Raw genomic sequence first — 19,251 nt, 5'->3', positions numbered from 1 at the left:
TAGGATAGGATTAAAATTTTTTTTTAAGTTTATGGGGCACCTGGGTGGCTCAGTTGGTTAAGCGCCCGACTTTGGCTCAGGTCATGATCTGATTTGTGAGTTCAAGCCCCATGTTGGGCTCTGCTGACAGCTCAGGGCCTGGTGCCTGCTTCAGATTCTTTGTCTCCCTCTCTCTCTGCCCCTCCCCTGCTCATGCTCTTTCTCTCTCTCAAAAATAAATAAACATTAAAAAATTTTTTTTAAATCTTTTTTAAGTTTGAGAGAGAGAGAGAGAGACAGCGTGAGTGGAGGAGAGGCAGAGAGGGAGACCTAGAATCCCAAACAGGCTCTGCACTAGCCTGTGCAGAGCCTGACACTGGGCTCAATCCCTTGAAATGTGAGGTCATGACCTGAGCCAAAACCAAGAGTTGGACGTTTAACCGACTGAGTCACCCAGGTGCCGCTAGGATAGGATTTTTAAAGTTTGACAAATTGAATTCTGCTGGGAAAAGTAGCCAGCCCATAGCCTAAATATATACTGCATCTCTTTAGAAAATGCCAGTTATGAGGAAAGGTGTCTACTTCTGAGTTTGGAAAAAGTAAGCTAGGTTTAAATGGCCTTTGGGACTATAGAAGATCTTTGTTAGGCTGTTGGGAATGGACTCTCACAAAGTCAGCAATGGTTCTTTCTTGTCATAGGTATGCCTTATCAGCTTGTAAAGGCCCAAACAAGGGATCTCTGGGCCACCTAAATTGAGGAGCGCCCTCCCTTCAGAAGACAATCTGCCAGAAGTCCCTGCCGAAAACTTCCACCCAGGTCTCTCCTACATCACTTCATTTGCTAGAATGAAATGGAGAGAAAAGCAGAAAAAGGCCAGTAAAGATAAAATTAATTTATTTGCCCTCACATTTCTGTGGGCCGCACCAGGCCCTGCAGTCCTAGAAGCATGCCCTGCAGCAGTGGGCTGGGGAGTCCAGTTCTCTGGAGTGCCTGCCTACTCCCTTGTCCGGAGCCGTGTTAAGTCGGCTTCTGGCTGATCCCAGCATCCCGCTCCCACATGCAAAGGTACGCAGGTCCACCTGCAGCCAACCCAGGCCTGTCTCTGGCAGTAAGGACAGGGCCCTTTGGGTGGCTACCACATTGATCCCTGGGGACCTGGGTGAGTGAGAGGGCAGGAGGGGTTCAGTGCAGAGAGCTGCTGTTCTGCTCTTCAAAGGCCATCTTGCCCAGGAGCTGGCTGTCCAACTCCACCCCACTCACAGGTAGCTGGAAGAAGTTCATTTCGGCTGCTAAGGCTGCCATGGCAGAAGGGTCCTGGCCAAACTGAGCTCGCAACATCATGTCCATTTTCTCCAGCCTCCTCTTGAGCCGCTTGGCTTCCCGCTCCCGGATGAGCCTGGCCTGCCTCTTCTCTGGGGTTTCATTGGCCCGCTTCAGCCTCATGGCTTCCCTATCCCGCTGCAGCCTGCGTGCCCGCTGCTCATCAGTCTCCTGCATGCGCTGCAGGCGCTTGGCTTCACGGTCCCTCATGCGCCTTACTTCCCGCTCCTCCGGGGTCTCATTGTCCCGCCGGCTTTTCTTGGCCGTGCGCTCTCGTTCCAGCCGCTGCAGCCTTACTTCCAGAGGCTCATTCTGTCGACGTAGGGCCCACTTGCGAACACTGGGGGTCTGTGCTTCCAGGAGCTTACGGTAGGCAGCACAATTGTTGCACACAAGCAGAATTCCAGCAGGGTACACTGGAGGACTGAAGGCAATGTCCTTCCCCTCAGCACTGGAGGGGCCCTCACTATGGGCTGGGGGTAGGGATTCCATATTAAGTACTTCAGGAAGTTTCTCACTGGAATACAAAAATTTTGGATCGTTAGTGTCTCCTTCTAGTCTAGCTCAGGTATCTAGCTCTGACTTACTCTTGTCCTACTAGACCAGTTGCTCCAAGTTCACAACTAGGAGTCAGTTTGAGTACTTGGGAGACCTCTTCTAGCTCTCCGACTCCCCAACTTCTCTGGGCTAGGGGGTCTATCAAGTTATAAAGCCCACCTGGAGTTGGACACAAAGCCAATGGCCAGGTGTCAGCTGGACCCCCACAAATATGCAGTTTTCATTCCAGCTGGCTGGTGGTGTTCCTAAGAGCCAGGCAGGGTAGTGCTCCTGTGGAAGCAGCAGTCCTTGAAGTAGAAGCTGCCTTTAGGGGAGTCCACTGGCTCAGCCCCTCCTGCCTTGGACGACTCTGCATTGTACCCTTGGCAAATGGAACTAGGACACAATTCACATAGTTCCAGTCTTCCTCGGACACAGTGGAGACTGTGTCCTCATATCAGGGACCTCTTAGCACTTATTCCAGTGAACTTTATTATGAATGTTCTTGGACTGCTCCCCCACCCCTATCTCTTATGAAAATATTATCCTGATAGAGGAAAGAAATGGGAATTCATTTCTCTTTGGGGATATCTAATGGAATGGGCATATTTACTAGGTTCATTACTTTTATTTCCAAGGAGTCAAGGGTCAGTTGCCTTTGCATTACCTATCTCTAGCCTTTGTTTTGATTTGGGAAAGCAGAACCCACACCCAGTAATTTGTTCCCGGACCGAGAGGTTTAGGTGGCCAGCTAACCTGTTAAACGTGGCATGGCTGGTAAAACGGGCTCCACACACAGCACAGTTAGACCTCTGGTCCTCCGAGTGGATTAGGAGGTGACGACCCAAGGACCCTGGGGAACTTAGGGCCCGGCCACAGACAGGACACATATAGCTCTTGGCGCTCACCACTGCTGCAGTGTGCTGCAAAACAGAGCCTTAATCTGTCAACTCATGCAACCTTTAAGATAAGTCATACCCACTTAGAAGCTGCTTTCTAAAAAATGTCCCCTTTCCTTAGTCTAAGAACAAGGGATTTGCAACAATTCTCTCCATTAAGCACCTGGAAAAGTAAGAGTCTTGTGTTAACAGGCCTTTAGAAGGGCCAGGCCATGCCGATTATTGTTCAGATTTCATTAGCTTGAGTTTTGACTATGTTCTGGAACGTGCAGCTGGCCTGATGAACAACAGGGCTCCAGAGCAAGAGCCCTCTTCAAAACCTGCAAAGAACTCATGCTTGGGATAATTTCTATCTGCTTGCCTCACACTGTGCAGACACAAATGCACGGTAAGGAGGCAATGAAGGCCAAGTGTAGAAACTAGCTAGAAAGACTGGTATCCAAAAGAGATTTTGTCCTGCCTTTTCTTCAATCTTTTCAAAACAATCTTCTAAAGAAATGTGTCTGTTTGTTAACCAACTACCTTTATGGTAAAGCTCAGGCTGCCATGTGTGCTGATGCCTTTCTAATATAGATCACAAGGCAAAGGTGCTCTGTGATTGGATCATGGAAAAAAGAGCACAAAAGCTTGTGTTCTTCCGATCCCTTCATTTACACTTTCTCTAGTATAACAGAAACATTTATGTGAACTCATTTTTTTCCTCTTTAAAACAAAGCCCTCATTATTAATGGATCTTAGTTTCGATTTAACTATTTAAATATGCATTAAGTAATTTGGGAAAAAAAATTATACTTAAGTTTTCATAGGGTGTCTGCCTGGGAACCGACAACGGTTTTACCCAACATATCCCACTTAGTCTCTAAAATGTTCTGGGGCCTGGAGTGGACTCTTATTGGAAGCACCAGCCCAAGGTTCCTCTGGGAGCTGGAGGCAAAGGCTAACCAATAAACAAGCTGCTGACGCTCGTGTTCCGGAGCAAGTGGCTCCCCAGCCCATACCTGGTACACATGAGCAATCAGCTGCTCGCGGCTCCCACAGTCTAGCTGGCAGAGGGGACACTGGCAGAGTCCAAGTAAGGGGTCAGAATTCAAGTTCCCCGTGACCTGCAATTCAACAAGTAGGCAATTCATTAAGACTGTTTACCACTCTTTTCCCTGACCCTACTTCTTTTAACAGGGTATCCTGTTAAAAAGAACACAACCTGGTATCACATGTTATTCTTAGGTTTCCACTATGGACTGAAAGAAAAAGTAATAGGGCAAGGGAATAAAATTTGCTCCTATCTTTATTTCCTCCAAGGCTTCCTGCCATGAGGACATAGGCTGCCCCAGGGACAGCTTCTCTGTTTTTTCCCCTAAGGTTAACTCTCTCGGATTAGCTTCCTTCCGGCTGTCCTTCTTGCAGGAATCCTCAGGAAACAATTTAGTGAGAAGATGGCACCTCAGGTAACACTCTGACTTAAATTTGCAAGCATGTTCGAGAGTACACTTCAGGAAGTCAGCCGACAGTCTTGCAAAAGTGGATATTCCATCTGGAAAGAAGTGGGGGAGCTGTACCTCAGTTAGTGACATGTGGGTGGACAGGAAAGCTGGTGTGATGAGAGTTGTGTCTGAGGTTTGGGTAAATGGAGCTGTGGAGGAAGATGGGCTTCACATGAAGGTCCAGGAGACCATCAGGCATCAGGGCTGAGCAGAAGGGTCGGGGGGGTTCCTGGACTCAGGAACCATTTGTCACTTGCCTCATGCTCTACCACTTCACTCCCACCAACAGGCTGCTCCACATTTTCTAACTCTTTTTCCACTTTGACCACCCCTCCATCTTCCTCTGATGTGTGGGAAGAGACTTCATCTTGTGTGGTCTCCTCTTCATCACCCTCACTGTCACCTAGAACACACAAATTGGTCACTAGTTCTGATTTTTGCATAAATAGGCCTTGAGTTGCTTTCCACCTTAGAGTTTGTAGCTATACTGAAAACATTTTCAGATCTTCCACAACAGAGTTTATATCAATGAATAGTCTATTTAGTTGGATAGTGGATACAAATCATGTTAAGTGAAAGAGCTGCTAGCTCTTATTTATAATGCCATTTGCACACTAAAGAGAAAATCTCAGGCAAAACCATTAGACAATGGTTATTGGGCCCTGTATGTTATCATAAAAATAATTCTTCTTACATGATTCCCAAATACCTCATACTTCAAATCATACCTCCTATGCACCTCACACCATGCTCATTCATTCCCACAACACATCACCTCTGACCTACCCACACTTCTCACTGATTTTATTACTTACTTTTCTCCATAACCCCCTGCATGATTTTTCCATGGTATCACATACACTATTCTATTCTGTGTCCCACTAATCTCTTCTCTCCCAAAAAACCCCAAGGCACACAGAGAAACAAGGAAGTTTTTCCTTCCTCTTAATCAATAAAGGAGATAGTAGTCAATTAGTTGAAAATAATGTCTACTTTATAGGGAAAAGTTTGTTCAGTCCAGTGGAAAAAACAGCACAGCAACCAACCTCAGGCCATTTGTTGTGGTACCTGACTCAGTGGGTTCTTACTCTGCTAGTAACTCAGGATTCCAGGCTAAATAAATCCATTGTTTACATTGGTCCTTTGGATTATCTGACAGATAACTGACTGAATTAAGTGGAGGGAACAGGACATTCTTTAGGATGAAATACAATTTCTTATAACTAAAGTAAGAATTGAGTTTATTTTCATTTAGGGGGTAGGATGTGGCTGTGGGGAGGTCTACTTGTGGCTTAGGGGTCTGCAAAATTTTTGTGGGTTGATTTTTGTTCCCTCATTATAAAATACATAGAAAAGAAAAAGATTTTTTTAAAACCACGATAATAATAGGGAGTTTGTTCTGAAAGGGAAAAAAAGTACGAGTACCTTGAAGATCACAAGAGGAAGCCAAGCCTAGGGAAGCTGTCAGACTCCAACCCTATCCCAACCACCCTTAGATTCTGGATTCCTGGGCCTGACTGTGAGCAAGAGAAATACAGGGTAGACTGTCACCTGTGAGACTCAGCTTTCCTAGTTACAGTGCTTCTTGTCTTCTCTCTACCACCCCTCGTGTAATTTTTAAATCCACCAGTATCTGGCAAAACTGGTTACATTCTTTGTCTTCATAAGAAAATCTAACCAAATCATCTGCTAGTAGTTATGTGGGTCTCTGTTAGATACTCTGCTTGGTTGGTGGACTGGATTTGGGCCCTGGAAAGATCTATATCATATGTATGCCTTATTCCCTAGCCCAAAGCTTTTGTGGGAATTTATCTCAACGATGCAGGATTTGAATAGATTAAATCATACCATATTTTCTCACCAGTTTATCCAGAGTACTTGTAAACTTAGTCTAAGACACTACTGTATCAAACACACTATGTGACTGATCAAAAATCCAAATACAGAATTCCAAAGATTTAAAAAAAAATAAGTATGCCATCTAGAGGGATGATGCAGCTTTTCCAGAATGGAAACCTATTAAACTTTTATAGATGTTGCCATTCCTATCCTGTTATTCAAACTGGTGGCTCCCATAGGTTTTCTAAAAATCTTTGGGTTTTTCTGTATCTGAGCAACTAGATGCTAATTTTTTTTTTTTTTTGCTAAATTATTAATTTGAGTGAAAACTAGTTCCTAGAAGGCCCCTGAATTCTTTCCCTCTTTGTTATTCTTTAATCCCAAATGTAGAAAAAAATTAAAAATGTCACTCTGAATTGACAGTAATAATATCCAATATCAGATGGATGTGATTAGTAAAGTATGGAAATCATCCTAGGAAATTTGTATTTCAACAAATATATCTCAAAATGTATTTGTTCAGGCAGGTCATGGAACAGATGATCCATCAGGCTCAGTTAGTTACCCATCACTGTCTTTTCCATCTCCTTCCAGGGATCTACTTAGGACTTGGTGTAGAAAGACATTGCCTTTAGCACTTTATTGCTTTTCTAAAAAAAATAACTTATTCTTTTAAAAGTAGTCTCTATGCCCACTGTGGGGCTCGGACTGAGATCAAGACTCACATGCCCTGCAGAGTGAGCCACCCAGGTACCCAGACTTCAGCATTTTATACGATGCATAATCTCATTAGTAAGCAAATCCTCTTGTGTGACATTCAAACTGGGTCCTCAAGCAAAAATTTCATTAATGCCACTCTTGTATTTTGTTAACTTTAAGTAAATAGATTCTAGGAGACAGGGATTATTTTCATTTCACCTAACCCAGGGACTGCTCCTGTACAAATGATCTCTATACCCGTCTATCACAGTCATCACAAACCTATCTGTGTATGGCACTGTGTCAAGTACTGCAGTCCATGAGTTAAAAAAAAATATAATGCCAAACCTGTCCTCTCTCTGGATAAGCATATGCTCATACACTTTGGAACACCTTTGGGAACACTGAGGATCCACAAATCTCTTTCTTCATGTCTTCCTCCCAACCCCCATGCACAATCCCCAGAGCACACACACTCTGATAATTCTTCTCCCATTGCCCTGAGTCATTACCAGAAGGTGCAGAACTCACTGCTACTGGAGTCCTGATCTCTTAGTTGTTGGATAGCTTGTCGCTGACTGCCAAGGTCTCCAGGAAAATCAGTTTTCATCATCGCCTGGCGGGCTTGCTCTTCTAGCCCAGCAAATACTTGATCCCCTGGTGGTCACAAGGAAAAACAGTCAGGCCACCAGCTAGACAGCATATTCCAGGCAAGCTGGGTGGAAAGTCAGACCATTCAAAGTTGGGAGACAGGCAGGTACCCTATTGTGGGGTCATCCATCTCTTAGCTTGCTGCCTCCTGGAGTTTCTCGGCATGGCTACTCTTCCTGGGCAGTGAGCCAGATGCTCTAGAAAGCATCACTTGCTTAAATCCTCCCAATCCTGACTCCTTTCAAAAGGTAATCAATTGCTACTTAACAAATTTAACGTCAGAATATCAATTCCACGGATAACTTACCATCAGGATTGGGGAGACAGAGGCAGAAGAGGCAAAGTGATGGGATAATACAGATAGAGCAACAAATGTGGGCACAATCTCTGAATCTTAGCATACTAACATTACGGCCCTGACTCAGAGTTCATCTCTGACTATAAACAAGTGCTTCAAATAATCCTTCCAAAAACAAGCTCTCTAATCTCATCTTTCATCCACTCCCCTTTCGAGAGATACTTTGGAAGTTCTGCCTTGATTTTCTTTGTCTACCAGAATTAGCCACAAGCAAATCAACAACTGGTTGAATAACAGACTAAATGGAGAACAGATAATATATGAACTCATTTTTGCTGAGGAACAAACTTCCTGAAACATACCAACTAATTTGCAAGAAATAGTATTTTATCTAGTCTCCCCGGTCAATGAGGTATTTTTTCCTTTTTCTTTTTTCATATGGGGTATCCAAAGCCCAGGACCGTCCTTGATTATGCATTCATTTGCAATGAACTCTGCCTAGGATCTTTGTGGTTATTGAAGAGTTAATATTTAAGTGCTCTTTTATTTCCAAGAGGCCAGGCATTAGGAGAAAAGAGAATTGGGTTTCTTGAGGTTTCCATTATCTCAGTCAGAGTGGAAACTACAGTTCCCACTCCCAGCCACCAAGAGAGAATAAAAAGCCCTAGTGAAATGTCTGACAACAGGCCAGGCACTTTCTTACTGAAAAGAAAAAAGGAACATAAACAGGTTCAGGTTCCAAGACAGGATACAATGGGGCAGGAGAAATGGTCAGTTGACCTGTGCTATCAGTCCTTGGACGATGAAAGAGCTGATGTAAAGGAGGCTTCATGTGATTCACTTTCGCATTTGTTCAGCAGAAATTCAGTGAGCACCTAGATGCTAAGTGCTGAACACTAATAACTACTATTTGGCATATCCTGGTTCCAGGCTCTAAGCTAAGTGCTTTATAGTTGTTGTTGTTTTTAAGTTTATTTATTTATTTTGAGAGAGAGAGAGAGAGAGAGAGAGAGAGAGAGAGAATAAGCAGGGGAGGGGCAGAGAGAGAGGGGGACAGAGGATCTGAAGCAGGTTCTTTGCTGAGAGCAGAGAGCCCGATGAGGGGCTCGAACCCATGAACAATGAGATCATGAACTGAGCCGAAGTCGGACACTTAACCGACTGAGCCATCCAGGTGACCCAGTGCTTTATAGTTTTTATCTGAATTCTCTGCAAAACTCTATGTGGTAGGTATTCCTACACACATTTTACTTAAGAGAAAACTCAAGTCTATAGAACAAAGTATTCAAACCCAGGTGTGTACAATTTTAATATCCATATTTTGAAACTGCTTTTTAGCAGTGATGTAAGCAGTTTAAATTTTTTTTTTTTTTAACGTTTATTTATTTTTGAGACAGAGACAGACACAGCATGAACAGGGGAGGGTCAGAGAGAGGGAGACACAGAATCTGAAACAGGCTCCAGGCTCTGAGCTGTCAGCACAGAGCCCGACACGGGGCTTGAACTCACTGACCGCGAGATCATAACCTGAGCCGAAGTCGGCCGCTTAAACGACTGGAGCCACCCAGGCACCCCTGATGTAAGCAGTTTAGATAGTTCACCAGAGTTGTGCTGCTGAAAACAAACACTTGTCTCTGTGTGAGAAGAATGGCTCTGATCCTAGTGATAATGTTACCTTCGAACCACAAGAAACTGATGCTACACCTCAAAGATCAAAATAATGTTCTTAGGGCCAGTAAATGACAAAGGGACCCATCATTTCGATGGTTCTGATACCCTATGGGGAGTTACCATGCCGGGGCCAGAGTAACTAGTACTGTGGCTACTCTGATTGCTACTGGGAATGGGAGTAGAGGTGGCAAGGGTTCAAGTGAACTTCTAGCCCCAGAGCACTCAAGTAAAAGAAAAATAAGCTGCCTTAAGTCCATTTCCAAAATATCAAGATCATAAACTGGACATAAATTACTGCAAGGAAGAACAAAAAAAAATTCTGTGTTATAGCACCTTCTCATCCTTCTTTGCAGAAGTAAAATATTTTTCTTCATGGTGGTTCCACTGTAACCACAAGACCATGGCCAACTGGATTAGTTACTGAATTCTTCTGGGTAGATGCATGCTTTTGGACCTGGAAACCGTGGGCAGAAATGGCACTGAGGAACACGTCATGTACCAACATATGATTATCAAAGGGTAGACCACTCTCATCAGTGATACTTCGCATCTCTAAAGAAACCTACCCAGAAAAAAACTAGGTTTATAACATATGAAGAATACACTTTTTCCCCCCTTAATAGGTAATTGCATTGCATTAGTAGAAGGGCATCTAAAAGGATAAATACCTCTCAAGATCTACCAGTGATTCAGTTTAGACCCACCAACTTGAGCTGAAAGTTTTTGTCTATTGATATTGTCTAAATATTTGGGCCTTCACGGAACAGAGAAGAGTTAATTCCATACAACGTCTTTATCTAGGACTTTTGCTGGCAATCTCACTTAGGATAGTTAGAATACATTAATTGTCATTCCCTTTTGGCAGTTTGGTTCTATTCCTGACTCCTGGAAAGGGCTAAGGTAAACTTTATTCCTTAGGGCCATTCTTATCTTAAACATTGACAGAAAGCAAAATATATAAAAACCATTAAAAAAGCGATTTGGGCATATCATGATCTTCCAGTAGGCCCTATATACCTAAGCTGTAAATCTGACTGCCCAGAATTATCCTTTCATAAAAAGGTAGTGATATCTGCTAAAAGTATGTCATAGTAACTCAAATATAATGTGATCCATAGAAATACTGGCACTTGAGAAATGTTATACAACAGCCTGCTTTTCTTTTTTTTATTAAATTTTTTTTTAACATTTATTCATTTTTGAGAGATACAGCATGAGTGGGGGAGGGACAGAGAGAGAGGGAGACACAGAATTGGAAATTTGTCTGCTTTTCTAATGTAGAATTATTATTTCCTTCTATCTTGAAACTATTGGAATAGGTTAAAAAAACACTCAGTTCTCTAGATATTAATGTAGGGCAACCATCTTATTTAACATGGGTATTTATTTGTCTATTAATAGTTAAGAACAAGTAATCTAAGCTCTACAGTAAAAAACAAGGTGCTACCTCTTCTTTTTTTTTTGGTATGAAATCAAGATACTGTTTGTCTGATTTGGCTAAGGTGTTCCAGACTAGACAAGAACAAGGCCATCCAAGCAAGTCTGTAGAACAGAGGAGAAGCCTGGGATAAAAGTTACTAGAAAGGCAAAGATTTTACAATTCTCTTTCTTGAGTCATTGGTGCAATTAAACACATGCAATTTCTGGCTGACTGAAATTAAAGAAAGCAAAGCAGCTGAAAAATATTCCAACAGAGCAGAAGTCAAATGCAGAAAAAATGAGCTAGTCTTGGGAGTGAGGGGCTTAGGATTCCATTCCAGCTGACAGTCTCTGTGACCCAAGGTGCTACCACAGGCCGGGAACATAGCCATTTACTTCACAAGGATGTTGACAGAATGAACGAGGACAAAACAAGTTGCGTTTTTTGGAAGAGAAGGCACTTTAAAGGCTTTTTTTCCTACTTCTCTGTAAAAGCTGAGAAGCTTTTATTGAAATTCAAAGTTTTTAGTCTTGTATGTACTTTTCAATCTGAAAACAAAAGTCTCTGAAGAAAGAGTTCTCCTTTTCTTAGTGGTTTGCTTGGCATAAACACATCAAATGAGAGTGTACAAGGGACTCTATTTTCAACCTCTCTAGAAAACAGCTGACAGAAACTTGTACTCAGAAGGAGGTGAGATGAGGAAGGAGGGGCAGAAGAAGGTCTAATACCCCTCAGCAGTTTCTCTGAAACCAATAATTCTGGGCTTTTATTCCAAAAGCTCTGTATCAAATCTATTAATGAACTGAGCAAACTACAAGAGTACATGTGGATGTTTCTGGGGAAAGGAGAGATCATGATGGTAATTCAGATACAGAGACAGTCCTGAGGAAAGCCACTTCTCAAGTGGATCTGATAAATGCTGCCAGGCTACAGCAGTGGGATCCTTCCTTCCTTCCTTCCTTCCTTCCTTCCTTCCTTCCTTCCTTCCTTCCTTTTTTACGTTTATTTATTTATTTGGGGTGTGGGGGGCAGAGAGAGAGGGAGAGAGAGAATCCCAAGCAGGGTCCACAAAGTCACTGCAGAGCCTGACATGGGGCTTGAACCCACAAACCATGAGATCATGAACTGAACTGAAATCTAGAGTCGAAAGCTTAACGGACTGAGCCACCCAGGCACCCCTACAGCAGTGGGATTCTTAATATACTCTTTTAGGTGGGCTCTGAGTTTCATGACACAATCTTCTTCCCAGAAGGCAGATGTAATGGAGCTCAGCCATTACTCAAGTGCCGACTGGCTTTAACATTTCAGCAAAGCTTCTGCAGACATTCTTGCCTCCCAGACCTTGAATCCATTCCACTTATTTTAAATAGATAAGCAGCATTAAATTCAATACATTTGATTGGTTCCATTTCACTGCAAGGGAACAGGAGACTCAAGCGGTCAGAAGACTGAAACTACCTATTTCTGCCTGCCACTTTTGTCATGGGCAAGGAGAAAATGCTGTTGTAAAAAAAAAAAAAAAAAAAAAAAAAAAAGACGCTTCAGTCCCCAAACAGTAAATAAGCACAAAGTCCTGAGACACCAGCAAATCTCAGTGTCTTTTCTTCTTTAGTCAAGCTTAGTCTATTACCTGAGAAGCCTTCATGGTTCCCCATCCAAATACATCTCTGAAAACAGTCCCTCCCTGGGGGTCTGCTTTTTAGTTGCAGCTGAACATTTCTGTTCATGGCCCTCATAATGGTCACTTCCTCAGAGCCTGCACAGCCCCACCCATTCCACCACAATATGATATTGACTCGGCTCTGGAAACTGCATTTCTGCAGCTGTGGATGTGTAATACTCTCTTATCTTCTCCATGGCCTGTTTGTCCATCTGTTTTCTGACCCAATACCAACTCACCCTGGGTTCAACTATGGTGGGAGGAGATTCAGCTGATGGATACATACAAGCCTAGCTTGTACATACAAGGCCATACAAGCCATACATACAAGGCCATACAAGCCTAGCTTCCCTTGGCCTTATCACAATCAGGCCATCATTCCCTGCCACCTACTCTCCTTAAATCTAACCAAGTCTCTTTGGACAGATGGCTTAAAAAAAAATTTTTTTTTTAATGTTTATTTTTAAGAGAGAGAGAGAGAGAGAGAGAGAGAGAGAGAGACAGAGCATGAGCAGGGGAGGGGCAGAGAGTGAGGGAGACCCAGAATGTGAAGCAGGCTCCAGGCTCTGAGCTGTCAGCACAGAGCCCGACATGGTGCTCAAGCCCACAAACGGTGAGATCATGACCTGAGACAAAGTCGGACGCTCAACTGACTGAGCCACCCAGGTGCCCTGGACAGACGGCTTTTTTAAGTAAACACCCAACTCCTATGACCGCCTTATTTGTGAACCCATCTACTAAGAATACCTTTCCTTCCCTGCCTTCTTGGGGTCACATCTATGTCTTTTACTGATATTTGTTTTCAATCAGAGAAGAGAAGACAACCCTACTAAACCTCTGTGTTGGATCAAGAGATGTCTCTCTTGACAATCTTCACATTCAGGCCCACTACATTTTATTGTTGTAGCATCAATTTCTAAACCCTTCCTAAACCACTCACTCACCTTTATATTAAGCAGACTTCCACATCCACCTATTCCAGAACATACTCCTAGAAGCATCCAACTTGTTCTCTTCTACAACTTTTCCAGGAGTTAAGTTGAAGAATTAATTGTAAATGAAGGTGTGCCACCCTAATCTCATTAACTTATAAAATATTCAAGTCCCCCTAATTCCTCTGTTCCTACTATTTCTTCTCTCACTCTTGAAATTACCCAATAAGATAAGGTACAGAGTGCCTGGTATGCAGGATATTTTTAATGAACTTTAGTCCTCTTATCTTAACTCTTTGACAAATCTACCCTCATATGTAGAAGAGTGTTTTCCTTCAAAATAACCGTTATGTATTATTTCACTGAATTCTCTTCGGATGCTGCTGTACTTTATTTGGTCAGTCCTCAATAATAAAAGGTGCTATGTGACTCTTTTTTAAACATTTGGGTGAGGATGCTTATCTTCCCAGAACATAGGAAAAAGGTCAATTATATAAAATCTGCATAGATAGACATATTAAATGTTAATTTAAAAGGCACTTTGAACATCCTTTATAAGCAGTGCTAGAAGTAAAGAGGAATAGCAGGAAATACAAATGGGACATAGTCTCTGCCCTCTAGAATTTTACAGTCTAATTACTGAAATAAAACATACATACATACAAAACCGCTGAGAAACAATGCAAGGCAATAATGCATACCTAGTTTTCCTGTTACTAGTCTTTCTCTCATGTGATCCATCACACAAACTGCTTAGTAGTCCTGACACACTGCATTCTAAATGCCCCTCCCCTTCTCTGCCTGAAAACCCTTAGTAGCTCCTTATAGTCCACAGTATGAAGTATGAACTTGGCCTGAGTTTAACATCTCCAAATTCATGTCCTAGAATATCTGGATAAATAAAACGTCTGCTTCATACAAAGTCTCCTTATCCCCTGAACATGTGCTTTCCTTCTTTTATCTTTGCTCACATAATTTTCCCTACCTGATTTTACCTCTTCCTTCTTCCTTTTTTAAAAATCCACTTCCTACCTTCTAAGGCCCAGTTTAAGGTCACAGTCTAGGGCCTTTTCCATGAAGCATTCCCTTGCTACTTCAGTCTATGGAACTCCTTCCTGTTCTGTAGTACACACAGTCTTAGCATCCCTATATGGCACTCAGCATATACTATCTTGTGTTTTTAGATATTATTTTATGTATCTGTGGCTCCACTATAGTCTTATATATCCTTATGCTGTTTTACAGTCCTGACATCTAGCACAAGGCTTTGCACAGATATCCTATGAATGTCTGTTAATGTGAATACTAAGGATGAATCAAGTGCACTTACTCCTAAGACAGGTTTCTAATACTTCCTCCAGCAACCAGACACACTTTAAACCCATCACGTTCAACCTCTTTAACCCTTTTTTCCTACACAAATTAGTGTAAGCATCTCACCTAAATTGAGATTACTCTTTCATTTCAACCCTCAATGTTCCCAGGTTCCAGAAGACAAAACCCAATACTCACAGTGAACTTTATTTGGATTTGTCTGTTTCCGACGGGACATGTTTTCCTGATCCAAAAGTTCTGGCCTTTCCCAGTTTCACAACTGGATATGTTACTACTTCCTTGCAGGGTGCTGACCTACAATAAAAAACATATTGTTACTACGTGCCATTTTTCCCAGAAATTAGACAAAATTAAAGATAAAAAGACTTTTAAAAAAGTTATTGAGCATATAAAACTCACCAGTTATAAATAATTGAACTACTTAAAGAAAGAAAGAAATGGGGGCACGTGGGTGGCTTAGTTGGTTAAGCATCCAACTTGGGCTCAAGTCATTATCTCACAGTTAGTGAGTTCAAGCCCCGCATTTGGTTGTGTGCTGACAATGCGGAGCCTGCTTGGGATTCTTCCTTTCTCCCTCTCTCTCTACCCCTTCCCCACTCGTGCTTTTTCTCTCACTCAAAATAAATAAATAAACTGAAAGAAGAAAGAAAGAAAGAAAGAAAGAAAGAAAGAAAGAAAGAAAGAAAGAAAGAAAGAGAAAGAAAGAAGGAAATTTCTAGCACAACATCCAGGTCCCAAGAAGTTTAGGAAGGGACTCCTTCAAAGGATTTAGAGAATTCTACTCTAAATCTATCTGTGGAATCCAGAACACTGTTATGTGATCATGATCAAGATCACCAGATAGAAAAGGAAGCAAAACACTTAGGTAACAGTTTTAGAAGCACTGCAGGCTCAAATGGATAACCCCTATGAATGTAAAAGGAAGCAGATGGAAGCTAAAGAGGGTGGCAGCTCACATGTTACACGCCCACTGGAAGTCAAGCCCTGCAATCTGCACAAATGGGAACCTCCAGATGTTTTTTCAAGAAGTTATCTTGCCTGGATGTGACAAAGCACCACATCCCTGCGAGACAGGAAACATCTCAAAACTTTTAGGCATCTATAAATGAAATCAGAACAGGAAATAGAGCCTCTACCTAGCGAGGTAGGCACAGTACTAGGCACTGTGGATGACAGGGCACTGAATCAAATCAGGCTTCCAATGTTGAAGATGAGCTCTCACCAGAAGAGCCAGATGCTATCCACACTGTTGAGTATTAATTCAACATTCCAGTGTGGAATATCAACCTGGCCCTACTCACATGCTCTGGAGTGGCAAAGTTAATAACTTTAGTGCCTCTTTTTAATCCGGCCTCTGTGTAGCAAAGAGATCAGCTCCCCAAAGAGAACAAAGAGAAAAGCTCCCCAAAGGAAACGTGCTGCAGAGACCTGCATCTGCTTCCCTGAAACTGGAGGGAACAGATACATAAGGTTGGAGGTTCCTGGTTAGTTTCTAAGAAAGACTTTCCCAGCAGTAAGTGTTGTTAAAGAGTCTGAAATGGATTAGTAGTGAAAACTGAAATTTTCTATGAAAGGCACAGTGAAGTTGTATGGAAACCAATTTGACAATAAATTTCATATATTGAAAAAAAATAAAATAAAAAAATAAAAATAAAAAGAAAGGCACAGTGAATAAACAGATTAAAAAAAGAGATTCTCTTCCCTACCAAGGACAAGAATATGGATTTGGTCACCCTCTAAGTTTTCTTTCACTTCCTGCCCTTTCAAATTGTACTTATACTGAATAAGCAAGTAGTTTAATGCCTTAAGAGGCATTCTGAGAGGCTACTACTAGCTATACTCTGCACTCCAGTTAGTGAAGACTCATCTCCTGTTATGCCAACTAACTCCTCCATGTAGCTAGAAAGGATCTCAGACCTGTAATCAGATCCTGCCTCCCCTTACCAAAAGAAAGAAACCGCAAATGGCAAAGACAGGCCTCCACAGGAAGTGGCAAAGGAAGCAGCTTTCAGGCAGTCTTCTATCATATCTGCATATCAAACACAGTTCTTTTTCAGACCTTTAATTAAAACAACAACAACAACAAAAAAAAACCAGCTTCAAATGTATACAGTAAAATCAATTTTAACTAGTTAGAGGGCACTTTCTGTGAGCTAATGCTAATGGTATGTATTCTCTGTTCTAAGTTTTGTTTGCATAGATCATTTCTTTCCAATCAAGTAGTTATTAGCATAAGCAGTGAAGGAATATTCACTTTGGGTCTTTTCCTGTGGAATCATAAAATGGAAAGTTGAATGAAATGCACATTATCATTTTCTCCCAACATCTGTAGAGCTACACCTCTCTATTATATAAAGAAAAATGAAATATTAACTAATCTTTAAATTTTCTCCTAATCAAGATCAGAAATTGAAACTGTGTGATAAAGGTAATGAAGATCCTTCTGAGGGAAGGCCAAATAACTTGAGACATGCTCAATTCAGATCATCTTGGTGAGGCAACAGTTCAATACTGAAGCTACAAGTCAGAAACAGAGATGAGCATCTGCATATTGAAATAGGCAGTATCCACTGCATCTCACAATCCTCCTAGCGGCCAAATGGGGAACTGACCAGATGGTACCCAATGGGACTTCACACCTGAGGGATTACGTGGGGGGGGGGGGGGGGGGGATAAGCAAATACCCTCCTCTACCTCAAAAAAAAAAAAAGTCAGTGGGTCGTGGACTCAATAAGGAAATAAATAAGAAAAGACATACATACATACATAGATACATACATACATAAATGGCAATATAAGTGCATTCTTGACTACATAGCAAGATCTCAGAGGTTAGACGACCGTTTTATGGGCCATAAAAGGTAATAAAATTCATAGACGCGTTGCCCTAAAGATCATGCATTCAGTTCTTCTTTTAACACTGCCTCAGTTCCCAAGACTGAATCTGAAACTAACACAACAATGTAAATGGAGAGCCGCCTGAACATCACCACCATCTGGAAGAAAAAACGGAATGGGAAGAAAGTAAACGGTGAGATTCAGGTTTACAAGGGATTCTACGTAAAAAGGAAGGAAGCTTTGCCTTTACAACGAGGTTAAGAGTCCTTTGGAGGGAGGCCAACATCGCCCCTTAACACTGTCCCTGCTCTCCCACAGGTGTTAGGTTGCAGCTTTCAGGACACACCACAGACTTTAGCATGGGGGAACAAAACAAAAAGAGCAGGTGAAATCCAAGCTTTAAGAAAAGAGGGTGCACTCCCACCTCCAGCTCTGGTGCAGTTCCCACGGAGCAAAGTAAACTCGCCCGAATCCCAGTGATTTGTATCTGCCAAAAAGGAGAGGACGAGAAAGCTGGTCACGTAGCTGCCTCACTGTTCACCCTGTTCCCACTTTCTTTGGTCTGGAGAAGGTGTACAATCAGCCGAGATGGTCCCTCTGGCTTCGATCTTCTGAGCACAGGTAGATACCCAGGAATTACCGACAAAAGCCAGAGGTCTTCCGAGGCGGCTCAGACAAACCCTCAGACGACACAGTCTTCTCAGAAATCTAAATTTAGAAGCCGTTCTGCGAGACCGCGACGCGGGACTGACACCCGGGTCTGCACTCCCACGCCCATCCTCCTCCTCCCCCGGCTCCACCCCAGCCTGTCAGACGCCGGGGCCGCCCCGGTAGTGCCCTGCCCAGCCCGACCTGGGCCCACCGCGGGAGGGCGGCGGCGCGGACGCCCCTCCCGCGCCCGAGACCGCCAGAGGGACTGAAAGAGGAACGGCCCGTGGGGAGCCAGCCGGGTCCGGCCTCGTCTGGGGAACCCGGCGCAGGGGGACCGTCGGAGCCTGGGCTACCCCCGCCCTCCGGCCAGAGCGAGCACGAGCCCCCTCCCCAGACACAGACAAAAGGACCGACAGCGGGCGAACAAGGGAGAGAGCGGGGAGCCCCTGCATCCTCAGCCTAGCCCCGGAGGAAAGGAGACGGGGGTCTTTTTACCCGGAGCCTCGGCGCACCGCGGCGCGCCGCGTCCCTGGGCCCCGCCTCCGGACAGACGGACCGCCGGACAATGGGCCCCGGGCCGCAGCTCGGGCCGGCCGGGCCGGGGCTCTCCGGGACTGAGCCCCGGCAGGCGGAGGGTGGTTTCGGGCCGAGCCGGTGGCGTGGAGCGGAGGGGTGGCGCTGCAGACGGACAAAGCCAACGGCAGACAGACAGACGGAGGGGGAAAAGATGGCGACGCGGGCGGCGGGAGCGCGCTGCTCGCGCACCCGCAGTGAGTGGGGCGCGTGCACGAGCCTCTCCTCTCTCCCTCCCCCCTTCTCCGGCTTGGTCCCCCTCCCCGCTCCCCAGGCGCGCGCCCGGCGGTGTGGGCGGGGCTTGAGGAGAGGGGGGGGTCTGGAGAGGCGGGACTAAAGGAGCATCCAATCACAGACTTTGGAGGGGGGCCTCGCCTCCATCCTCGCGCCCCGGAGACCACCCAGCCTCGCCCCCTCTTTGGTCTTTCTTCAGCCCCGTCAGCACCCCCCAGCAACCTAACCTTTCC

General features: G+C 43.8%; 1 protein-coding gene across 7 annotated transcripts; it reads right to left on the bottom strand.

Moving 5' to 3' along the window:
* Positions 1-857: 857 nt before the first annotated feature.
* On the bottom strand, positions 858-18,990 carry ZNF821 (zinc finger protein 821). Of its 7 annotated transcripts, XM_058707361.1 has the most exons (10): positions 18,707-18,990; positions 17,985-18,047; positions 16,667-16,751; positions 14,900-15,016; positions 9,709-9,829; positions 7,287-7,412; positions 4,475-4,620; positions 3,735-3,839; positions 2,594-2,760; positions 858-1,817 (listed from the first exon to the last, which is right to left on the bottom strand). In XM_058707361.1, the coding sequence occupies exons 6-10, from the start codon at positions 7,366-7,368 to the stop codon at positions 1,163-1,165; spliced, it is 1,155 nt and encodes a 384-aa protein (XP_058563344.1). In that variant the 5' UTR covers positions 7,369-7,412; positions 9,709-9,829; positions 14,900-15,016; positions 16,667-16,751; positions 17,985-18,047; positions 18,707-18,990; the 3' UTR covers positions 858-1,162. The 7 variants fall into 7 exon arrangements, with proteins under 7 accessions (XP_058563344.1, XP_058563342.1, XP_058563341.1 ...); XM_058707359.1 differs by lacking the exon at positions 9,709-9,829 and having other exon boundaries at positions 16,667-16,781; XM_058707358.1 differs by lacking the exon at positions 9,709-9,829.
* Positions 18,991-19,251: the final 261 nt, after the last annotated feature.

Source organism: Neofelis nebulosa, chromosome 17 (assembly GCF_028018385.1).
Source record: "Neofelis nebulosa isolate mNeoNeb1 chromosome 17, mNeoNeb1.pri, whole genome shotgun sequence".
In the NCBI taxonomy this organism is placed as follows: domain Eukaryota; kingdom Metazoa; phylum Chordata; class Mammalia; order Carnivora; family Felidae; genus Neofelis; species Neofelis nebulosa.
Note: the sequence above shows the minus strand (reverse complement) of the source record. Positions and strands in the feature narration are given on the sequence as shown.